The 11415-nt window shown below is 51.1% G+C and overlaps 1 protein-coding gene across 1 annotated transcript; it reads right to left on the bottom strand.

Annotated features, from left to right (window-relative positions):
• On the bottom strand, window positions 1-11063 carry LOC126570593 (uncharacterized). Its single transcript, XM_050228487.1, has 6 exons — window positions 10880-11063; window positions 5391-5555; window positions 4836-4958; window positions 4642-4725; window positions 3822-3929; window positions 1-3727 (listed from the first exon to the last, which is right to left on the bottom strand). The coding sequence occupies exons 1-6, from the start codon at window positions 11019-11021 to the stop codon at window positions 1266-1268; spliced, it is 3084 nt and encodes a 1027-aa protein (XP_050084444.1). The 5' UTR covers window positions 11022-11063; the 3' UTR covers window positions 1-1265.
• Window positions 11064-11415: the final 352 nt, after the last annotated feature.

Below are 11415 nucleotides of genomic sequence, written 5' to 3'. Positions count from 1 at the left end.
CGCTTCCTTATGAAATCTTTATTCCATTCCGTATAGTTTTCCGTACAGTCACTTTTTACACTTTTTCGAATAGTATTTAATTTCGCTATCTATATTGTAATTATCGATTCCCTCCGTCCCCCCGTCCCCGTCCCCTTCCCAAACCCCGAAAGGCCGACCGACTCTACTCCTAGACTCTGCTCTGTACTGCTTGTTGCTGCGTTTTGGGGAGGGGCCGAGGGGATGTTGCTTAAAGATAAAGTTGTGCTGCGTATAGTCTAACGATATTTAATAGTCTTGCTAATCTTCATATTATGGAAACAAATGAAACATCTTTCAATGAATCGAAAATGCTGCTGCTGGTTCTGCCACTAACGAGCCAGCTAACGAAGAAACTTTCCTCAGCATCTCTTCTGCACCACTCTGCGGTTCAAGCACCGAGAAACCCGCGTGAGGTGAGGTTTCAGAAATGCTATCAATGATGCTATCGGCATTCGTAATCCTTTTTAAATCCTAACCACTGCTTTCCTTGCATTTCCATATCATACTAAAGAGAGAGAGAGAGAGAAAGGAAGGAGGCCAAAGACTCCTGCACTGAGGATGGTGCTCGTGTTAAGCACGGAGACGGAACGGGAGAAAAGGGTGGCCTACTAACCGAGGGGCCGGTAGAATGGGGGGATCTGCTGGGGTGCTGCCACACCACCGGCCTGATAAATAGTATTTTAATTAATAAATATGTACTCACTAGCGCCGCTCTTCTTCTAACACAACAGTCTCTCTCTTAAAGTGTAAACTAAATCCGGCATGGCGTTTCCCTCTGGTTCTCTGGCGGTGTGCCTGCGTGTACCTGCTCCCGTGTGGGACAACAAACGCCCACTCGCCTCTCGCACACTCGCTTCTATCGCTCTCCCTGGGCTGCTGATCGAGGAGTTGATCGCAGAACGCAGCAACCTCAGACACCTCCACGCAAAGGACCGATGATGGTTGCGATGCGTTGCGTTAATAAATAATTTGCACCGATAAGTTGTGGCACCTTGGGCCGTTCCTATACATAACCATCGGTTTGAGGGTCGTGGGGGTGACCATTAACTGGGAGCCGAGAAAGGGGGGGGGGGGGGGGGAATCTAAAACTCGATGGCACACGGCACACAGCATCAGGGAAGGACAGGAAAAAAGGGGGGCGGCGCACGAGCGCTTCGAGGAATGTATTAACTGGCACCATGGGGGGCAGGGGGGTGGGGTGTATCTACTAGTTGCGCCTCACGCCCTCACTCCGGACGACCACCTCAAACACTGGTGATCGTGGGCCCGTGACCGGACGGTTCCAGCTGTTGCACCTTCTTCGGTATCGCCTCGTCCGCGGTCGCATTATTCTCATCCTCGTCGTACTTCAAGCTCTCGACATCGTTCTTGGGATTGTGCTTCACACTGTCCGACTGTTCGGTGACCGCGTCAGCCGGTGAGTCAATGTCCAGCAACGATCGATCGACGGATGATGCCGACGATGAAGACGATGCTGCACTCGCCTTGGAATTCGCCTGCTCATCTTCGTTATCATCGTCATCATCGTCCTCCTCCTTTTCGGAGTGACTGGCAGCCTTCAGTGGGGCGCTGATCGTAGTAGACGACGAGTCCTCATGGCCAGTTGCTTCCTCTAGTGATCCAGCATCGAGGTATTCATCCGAACCCATCTTTAGCAGGTGATAGGATCCCGTCACAGCACTACTGGAGCGCTCACCGGATCCGGCATCCAGCTCTTCCTCGGAGGAGTTCGTCGAATTGGCAGTTCGGTTGTGACGTTCCCATTCCGGGATCAGAAGCGGTTCACCGGGCGAACGGAGCTGTGGAGCTTTCGGATCTTCCTTTAGCCACGCCGGTGAGTTGGAGGTTTCCTCTTGTGACGCTCCGCCACCGGCAGCACCTTCCGTTGATGATTCCTCTTTATCCGTGGTCGGTCGAACCGTGGTCGTGGTTCCGTTTTTACTCGTCAACCCTTCCAACGCTTCCACGAGAATACGGTTCTCCTGTTTTTCACTTTTGACTGGAGCCGGAGCGGCAGTCACCGCCTGGTGCTGGTCCATCTCATCGCCCATCATCTCGTGCGCCGCTTGATCGCGCTGCGGAAGACTAAAGTCTTCCGGGATCGGCTGGAACCCGGGCTGAATGAGATCGTGCTCATCGTCCTCGATGTAGGTTTTACCGTGCGTCACCAGCTCCTCGGCAATCGGGACGTGATCGCGCCCTGCGTAGCTACTGCTGGATCCCGGAGTCGAAGCTTCGACCTCTGGTGCCATTGGACTCGCGGTTGGTCCTTGCCATTTCACTTCCTCGGAGGAGAACGAAGGCTCCTCGGTGTAGAACCGCGTATCGTAGATAGCACCATCACCGGAAGCTTCGGTACTGAGGGAGATCGCTAGATCGGAGATGGTGGTACTGCCCTCATCGGTGGTGCTGCTGTACGCATCACTGCTACCGGCCGCCAAGGTGGCAGTCGTTGTCTGATCAACATCCTTCCCAATCGCCAACAGCTTGGCCGGTTCCTTCGAAGGATCCATATGTAGGAAGTCTTCCTTGCTAACGGAATCCAGCTCACCGGAAACCGTGGCGTTCTGTGTCGTGTCATTGCCGGCCCCATCGGGACCCTCGGTATAGTGCTGCGTGTCGTAGATCTCTTCCGACGTCAGATCCACCACCTCGGTTGAACCGTGCCAGACGGTCTCGTACGAACCACTGGAGTCGGCCTGCGTCGAGAGTGTTTCCTGTTCCTGATCAGCGGCCTGGTGGAGCTTCAGTTTCTTCGACGATTCCCGTGCCGTACCCGATTCGCTGGCCACCGGTGATCGCTCCGTGTACATCTCCTGATCGTACACAGTATCATCTTCGCCTCGCTGCAACCCTTCCACTTCCTCCACCTGAATGACTGTGATCGGTTTCGGTTGGTTGTGGTCCACGATTACGAGCTTGTCACCGATCTGTACCACGGCTGGCAGTCCATTGTCCTGCTTCGATGGTTTCTTGGCCGCCTCATTTCGGTCTCGTTCATCTTCTTCCTCCGTGGTATCGCTCGTTGATGGATTCGCCGGTGCTTGTGTGGTGGTGGTGGTGGTGCTCCCTGGTGCCCAGGTCGACGCGTCCGCCATTTCCTTCACACTTAACCACTCATCGGACTCCGACACGCTGCCACTGGTGGAAGATTCGTTCGATTCCACGCGATTCTCGGCCGACGTACCGGCGCCATGCCACTGGGGCTCTCCGGATTCGCTGCTCGCGGACGACGACGAGCTGACGTCGTTCGTATCACCGTGGCCATCGGCTGTGTCGGTGTGGCGGACGATTTTCGTCCCATTCTCCCCGTCATCGTCCGGTACGTGTACGTCGAGATGCTCGAGATTGACCAGCTCCTCGCTGTGTGGCACGACCGGTGATGGTTGTTCCGGTGTCTGCGGTGGTGGCCGATTGTCGGTCAGCCGGATCTCTTCCGCTTTGGTGATTTCTTTGATCTTGATGCCGAGCGGATTATCGTGCGAGGGTGCTGGGGCCGCCGCCGTCGTTGTCGTCGTTGCTGTCGTTGTCGTCGTCGATGCAGCTGGTGTAGTGGAGGGGGATTGCTTTTGATGTCCGGTCAGTAGATCCTCGGTTTCCGCGGTGGCCGCTTGTGCCGGTCCGTTCACTTCATTCGTTTCCTGTTTGCCGTGGCCGACGGGTTCGGTGTCTTTCGCTCCGCTGGATTCCGATAATTTAAAGTGTTCTGTGGAATGATGAGAGGCAGGTTAGAGGAATGTGCAATCGTTGCTGCTGCTGCTCCAGCAGACTGTAATAATATTGTGGCAGGTGCTACTAACCCAACGGTGGACAGTTGTCGTATTCCGGGCAGCATCGGCCAGGGATGTACTTGGGATCGCAATCGTTCCGCTTGTAGCAGCTCACCTCGCTACACGTCACCTCACCGCCTGCAATCGTGATTAGGGAATAGATAAGTAATCGAAGTGTTGGTTTGATGGATGCGCATTTCCGTCATTTTGGAATTCATATAAAGTAGTAGTTTAGAAAGCGGTAGTTGACGCCAAAAAATATAATGTTTCCTGGCAGCTCAGGGAAAGAAATTGTCAGCAAACTTCTATTCTTAAACATTTTGAGGTTGATTAACTGTATAAACATGCCTTTAAGCAATAAAATGCACAATTTCCGTTGATATTGCTAATGTTTTTAGTTAGCAAAGATTCTAAAGATATAATTACGTATATATTGTAATTAAAGTTCAATAAAATGTTTTTCAACGTAGTATAAAGTTGTTGTTCACTTATTTTGCTATTTTTCAATTGGTTTGAACTTATCTATAGGAAAGCAATTAATGCAGTAACATAATTACTCATTAATGTTCCAGGTTTTGTAGTTCCTGATTCAAAAGACATTTCCTAATTGTTTAAATTTAAAATATTTGAATAATTGAAAACAAGTTTGAAATTATAATTCTGTTTTTTTGTTGATACATTACGGACGGAGACGTATTTATATTACAACTCTGTTGAATACTGCTAAAGAATTATGCTTAATATTTTTGATAATAAAAGATAACCATCGATTTGAATAACAAGAGTAGGCAAGAAGAAGCTCAAGTGGCGTCATTCTGATTCGACCGCTAGAGATCAACGGGATCCTTACCCTGGCAGTAACAGGAACGGCACGGTGTGTTGGGATCGAACAGTTTCTCACCGTTGGCGTACGTTTTGCCATCCTTCTGGCACTCTGTGAGGACGGAGAAAGAAAAGAACCATAAATCAGTCAAATCGCTCAACAGCGGCGGCCGCTTCTCGATCTGAATCTGGACCATCACTGATAGCGCCACGCGTACGTACCGCACTGAAAGTCCGGGCAGCATTCGCCGGTTTTCTGGATCGCACGGCAACCGTGCTTCTTCTCGCACGAAATCGTCGATCGCTCGACGTACGATCCGTCGTGCAGGCACATATCGCTTCTTGCTGCATCGTCGTTGTCGTGTTGGTGATCATCGTTGTCACACGTTGTCGATGTTCCAAATGGCATTCCACGGTTCGGCAGAGGGAGTGTGTTCGTGGCCAGCAATGCAACCAAAGTGCGTGGTGGTGGTCCGGGGTGGGGAGGTTAGCATGCAAACGGAAGGAATTTTAATGAAAGTTTTCACTTTTATTAAGCCAAATTCAGAGCAGAGCGAGCAACGACAACCACGACAACGTCGTCGATCGGTCGGAGTTGGAGGCGTGGACGGCGAGAGCGAGGTTTTCTTTCCCCTCTTCCTTTTCCTGACGTTTCCGCCCGCTGTCACACGTACGCAGCTCGGTTGGCCAGCTGGTGGCGCTAGCCGGCACAACGCCAAGCTATCCAACCGATGCCGGATGGCGCTCTGGCGCCGATAGCTCCTGATGGTGACTTACCGACAAAGTCTGCAGCCGGTGCGATATCGCTGTCGCCGGAGGCTTCAGCTGATGAGAAGCTTTCGGCGATCGTTGCGGGTGCGGTGGCGGCTGCTGCTGCTGCGGCCGCGGCCGAGTTTTCTACATAAATCTCGCGGATCATACGACGCGATCGGATCACGGGACCTGCAAGATGGGGGAAATGGAGGAGAAAACGGATTATAGGTGGTGGCCCCGGCCGGCGGTCATGAAAGTGTAACGGACTGAGAGTTTGTGAAATTGAGTCGCTTGTTAAAGCCATTGTTAACGATTGCTTCGCTGTTAACCAGTTTGATTTGAATTTCATGCAGTAATTGGCTGAAGAGCGAACTGATAACGAACGGTACTTTTTGGAAGAGTTTCCCAGATTTATTTACCCAATTATTGACCTTGTGATTGAGCACATTATGACCTTCGTTTCGACATGTTTTCGATTCTCGTCCAGTTAAGTCTTTTCTTTAATTTTGTTATGAATTCCACTACCATCTAGAAAGTATTTCGGAGGAGGCGATAACAACAATTAAAGCATTTCCATTGTGTCGCATAATTTGCATTGTATTGCACCGTTGCCAAATTGTAGTATCACATTTAGTATTTTTGCCAGTGACCGAAGTTATGAGGAAGAGTGTTTAAAGAGCAATTCCTCTAAATACTTTAGGTTGCATGCTCGTAAACCATGTCTATGGTTTTGCTGTTAGCGAAAACAATTACTCGGGATTAGCTATTAGCTGAAAATTAAAAATGTTCTTCAAGACGCAGAAGAAAGTACGAGGAAACTAAACATTTCGTGAATACATTTTTGCATAGGCTTAAGGCTACAAAACCTCTTCACTTAAAATAACACCGCAGGAATGTACAACATACAATTCCAAATTAAAGTTTCAAAAGATGATCTTGAACTCTTCCGAATTCCCTCCACACGTGCGTCCAATCGATCCTCTCGGTTCACCGCGCGGCAGCACCACACAACGGATCTAAAAAAGGAACACAAGATCACGATGACGACTTTAGCGGCCTCCTGATTGGTTGCTCTCGTTAGAGGAAGGAGGAGAAGGAGGAACCAGCGTGAGGATGAGCCGAGGTGATCATTAATTGAAATTAACTCAACACAAGCCCCCCACCCCCGGGTACTTAATTTAATTCCGAGGGGTAATGCCTTGCGGTTGGATCCACGCTACATTCCACCCTGTCGGTCGGTATGCGCGGCAGTAATTTGGAATTGTAAAACAACTTCCGTTTGGAATTCTGTGCATATCAGAAATTGGCAAATGGTGTTCTTTTGAGCAACGGCACCAGCAGCATCAGCATCAGCATTGGCGCGAAAGATCCGGTTCCTCGACGAATGATGAGTTCGTTCTTTCTGAGTCTCCGGAGTCCGAGAACGAAGGTAGCCTGTAATTTGTGCTCGACTAATCACAATTACGAGATGATCGTGGTCCGGTAGCTGTTGTCATTGGCCAGGCAGGGTTCCTGGGTGGGTACTGCCCCGTTCATAGCTAAGCAATGAGATCATCGCCGGGAAAATACTCCGGGCACTAGCAGACACGTCAGACTTTTGCAGAGTCACAGGGCTGCTGATCGGAGCGAAGCATAGGTAAAGAGCCGCTACGCTACGCTACGCAATCGTCCTCTATTTACCTAGGATAGACCTCCCTCTAAGCGTCCAACAAAAAGCCTCCAATTGCTTCATTAACACATTCCTGCGGTAAAAGTGCGATCACGATCTCATCAACAGCCTATCAAGCAAGGCGATGATTCAGTTCAGTTCCAGAATGCTTGCTCATTCATTTCTTCCGTCCGTTCCGTTCCGTTCCGTGTTCTGGTGGTCTTCTGGTACGCTGTGGTTCGAAGCAGCGAACTGCATTTCATGCCACGATAATTATTTGCCCAACAAAAACGACACAATGGACATGATACGCTTGTCTCGACGTCAAATCCGTCATTCAGCGAGGCGCAAGCGACACAATTCGAAGCGCAAAAGAGCTGCCTCTGAGCCTCGGCAACATACCTCCAGGAGGGTGAGGAAGGGACGAACAAATAGACAAACAAAAGTCGCGAGCTCATCCTGGCGTGTAACAGACACACACGACGTTGTCCAGTGTCCGTGGAGGATTGCGTTTCACACGACTTTGACCATGAAGTCCATGCAGAAGACCGCCCGGGCCCTCCCATGCCACAAACAAGACCGCTAACAAGCTTGCCATCAAACGATGATGCAAATAGATTTGCACAAACAACCGCGTGTGCACTTTTGTGCGCAGCAAACCGACGACAGAATACACAGAACGGCGGCGAGGACAAAGACTTGTGCTTAGCAGGACAAAAGTGCAACGTGATGCAGCGTGAGATTGATTTACGTTCGACACCTTCGTCTCAACGGTGCGGGTTGCGAGTGCACATTGGAGTGACAGCCCGCCCGCCCGAGTGGTCCTTAACTCAATCTGACCATCTGCCGCGATGACAGCGAAAGGCGCATTTCTTCCGAGTGAATAGAATGAAGGGCACCACTGCCCACGCGATGTTTGTCAGATGCAAACGAGGCAACTTTCAGGTGACACATCAAACGACACTAATGCAGGCTGGCTGGCTGGCTGGCTAGCTGGCTCACTGGCCGCTTTTGTTGACTCGAGCTGGACCCGGGGAGTCGTTTTCCCATGAAAATGGTTCCCTGTTGCCACCACGAATACACAAAACAGGCCCATCTTGTAAGAAGACCTTGCGCCCAGTTGGTTCTAATGCAAGCGAAGTGCATTGCAAGGAACTCCCGGGAATCGGGAACTCCTGGGTTGGTCCTGGTCTGACATTATCACCCGGACGGACGGTTGACAATCGGTGTGCCCTTTACGTCCAACGGGTGTCCTGGTGAAGGTGCATTTTTTCACCCCCGTGGCCAAGATAGTGCCCGGAATGTGACTGTATGTTGACCTTTCGTGCCGGCATTCCTCCGTGTCATCGTCCTCCTTGGCGCCGTCCTCTGATCGTCACTTGGCGATAGAAGCGCCGAAAATTTACATAATTTGCATAACTACCCCTTGCGGTTCCCTTTGGATGGCCAAGGTTAAACGGGCCAGCGAGTGAGGGCGTGCACACCCTTTCGTCTACCACTTTCTATCCCACCGTACCGCACCGCTGTGGCCATTGTGGCTGACAGCGTTCTGTTGAGGAAGGTTCAGGTTTCAGCATTTTTTTTTTACTGTTGCGTTCAGATGGTGCTCAGATCGGGATCGAGTAGAAAACGAGTTCCAATTCCTGTTCCAACGCGCCGGCACCGAAGCGATTCGAGGAAATTGCAACGACTTCGAGGCCGGTTGGCGATCCTTGTGGCACCGAGCCGAGCACCTGAAGTCCGGTTTCGATTGGAGGCATTGAACTTGGAGTAACCACCAGTGCGTTGATGATGATGCAACCATAATGGTGTCTCAGTATTATGTAAAGCGATGAAGTTATGCAAAAGGACATTCCAGTATCTGGGACACTCGCGAGTGAGAGAGAAGAGATCATCTTCTGCAATCACAGTTGACTAGTTAGTCATACAGACAGTCAGTCAGTGAGGTGATGCCGGTAGATCTCATGCATAACGCCCCGAGTAGTGTCCATCGATGTCACCGATAATGAGCAGCAGCTGCAGCATTCCGACGACTCGTCATTGCGCGTCTGGTTGTCACCACGGTGAATGGCATCATTTTTACGATCAACAGACCAACGGCAGCGTCATCACTATCACGAGGGATTTCCGATCCACCGTATTCGGCCTTTCAGTGGAATTCCGTGGCAACCAGTCCGTGGCATTCCGGAATATCCGCCATCGTATTCGATCGCATAAAATGTATTGCGCTGGATGGTCTACCGAGAAGTCCGGGAAGTCCTTCTAGCGATCAGGTCACACACGCCGCGGCATTGACTTGTTGTTGTTGTCGTGTTGGTTGCTGGTTGAAGGTGGTTCGCTGTTTTTCGGGGTCGATCCGATCGGAAATACCGATCCTCCGCCCACGATGGGGATTCTAATCACCCTTGACGACATCAATTACCCTTGATCAGCATCATCATCGCCATCATCCCGCGTGCGTACGTGCGCGATCGCGCAAGGCAGGAAGTGGATGTGAACCGCGAGTACCTTGACGAATTCCCTCGCCCAGAGTACAAGAAGCGGCGGATCGTGATCGTGGTGACATTTTGGCCCCCCCCCCGGGGGGGGAACGCGGACATTCGCGATCGGTGGTGAACCGAATGGACCTTGTTGTGCGGGCGTGACAATGTTTCAAAATTTCGATCCCACCGTCAACCCATTATCATCAGGCACGGGATGTGCTTTGCAAACGTAATTAGCAAACAGTGAGACAGAGACCTCCGACCGGCAAGCTGTGGTCACGCCATCACCGAGGAGCGCTCGAAGGCCACCCAAAAGCCATCGGTTTCCGATCTGGCACCGCGCTCATCTTGTCCTCTGACTTGGCCTCACACTCTCTCTCTCTCTCTCTCTCGCTGTCTCGGGGGAGTTGCGTGGTGACACCAACTCACCAAACTGCTGCATAAATGACGGAGCCATTCTGGTTCGGTGCTGGCTCGTCGTCCGCCGCGCCACGGCACACACAAGGTCAGGGCGTGGAGCAGTCCAGCGCAGTTTGTCCATTTTCGCAAGCCCGCAATTTGCCGCCAGTTGACGGAAGGTGGGCTCCTGGGGGGCCGCTGAGCGTTCATAAATTCTGCTGGACAGCATTATGAGTGTGTCCGGTTGTGGCCGATGGTCTGCTGTGGTACGGTCCGCTCCACACAGTTCTTTTCGGTCACACTTACTCACCCCCTCTCGGCTGTCTAACGGCTAGGCAGAGCTAGGAGTGGTGATAAAAGCGGATAATTACATTCAAATTAAACATAATTCAAAGAAGCGCAAGCGACGACTTATGTGCCGGGTCTGGTACTAGAATGCAAATTGTCCCCTTGTGTGTATCCATCTGATGGATCCGGTGACATTGAAATTACCCTTTCCTGGGGGTCAACAAACAGCAGCAGTAGCAGCAGCAGCAGACTGTAATGGAGCTCTGCACTACGTTGCCATTTCCATTCTGTGAAGACAATCAACAAGGCCATCACATGACGCTCTTTATAACTTAAGAGTTCTACGGTAATGCAACTTTCTAATTAATTGTCTAAAAAGTGCACAAGCGACTCCACCTCACCCCACGTCGTTGATAGCAAAATGGTTCTTATCTTCGATCGATCGCCGCCGACAACAACGCCGAGAATTCGAATTTCTCACTCACGTCTAATAAACACGCGGCTATCCAAGGGCTATTAAGTTGTTTGCGGCTGCTCCCTTCCCATTCACCCCGCGAGCAACTCTCACGCTATCACGTGTGATGCCCAATGGTCAGCAATGGCTTGGCCCTTTCTCCACGCGGCACGAAAGGCGCGGCACCTGGACACCTGCTCCACATATAGCAGCCCAATCGCGTGATAACGTAATTACTCACCAGTCTGGACGATGGTAACGGCAAACAGTAGCAGCAGGAGCAGCGGCTGTAGTATCGTCGCTGTCGATCGGCGGGGCTGGGTGAGGTGCGTTGACGTTGACGTGGAGTACGAAGTTCGCCTCGGCTTATCGTGCGGTCCCATCTTCGCTTTAAGCGCCTTCACTGGCCGGTTGTTGCTGTTGTTGTTGTTGTTGTTGATCTGTTTAAAAGTGGAGAATGCAAAAACGAATCGTAGTGGATTAGATTACTCAGCTGCACTAATAGGACGCATTCAGGAACTTGCAAAAGACGCGAATAACAATCCGGAAACAGGCTACAGGCTATAGCGGGGCAATTAAAAGGCTCTCTCCAACTTCTCCGACACTTTGCACTAGATGCGTGAACTTGAATGTCACGATGGTTGGCCAGACCAGGGCCAAGGGTGCAAAGTGGGTGGTACCATGGTACAGCAAGGAACAGGAGTGCCATAGTTGCAGACTTGCACACTTCAGCCAAGTCAAGTAAAGTCGTGATCCATCCAGAAGCACTCCGGCAGC

Source organism: Anopheles aquasalis, chromosome 2 (genome assembly GCF_943734665.1).
Source record: "Anopheles aquasalis chromosome 2, idAnoAquaMG_Q_19, whole genome shotgun sequence".
Taxonomy (NCBI): domain Eukaryota; kingdom Metazoa; phylum Arthropoda; class Insecta; order Diptera; family Culicidae; genus Anopheles; species Anopheles aquasalis.
Note: the sequence above shows the minus strand (reverse complement) of the source record. Positions and strands in the feature narration are given on the sequence as shown.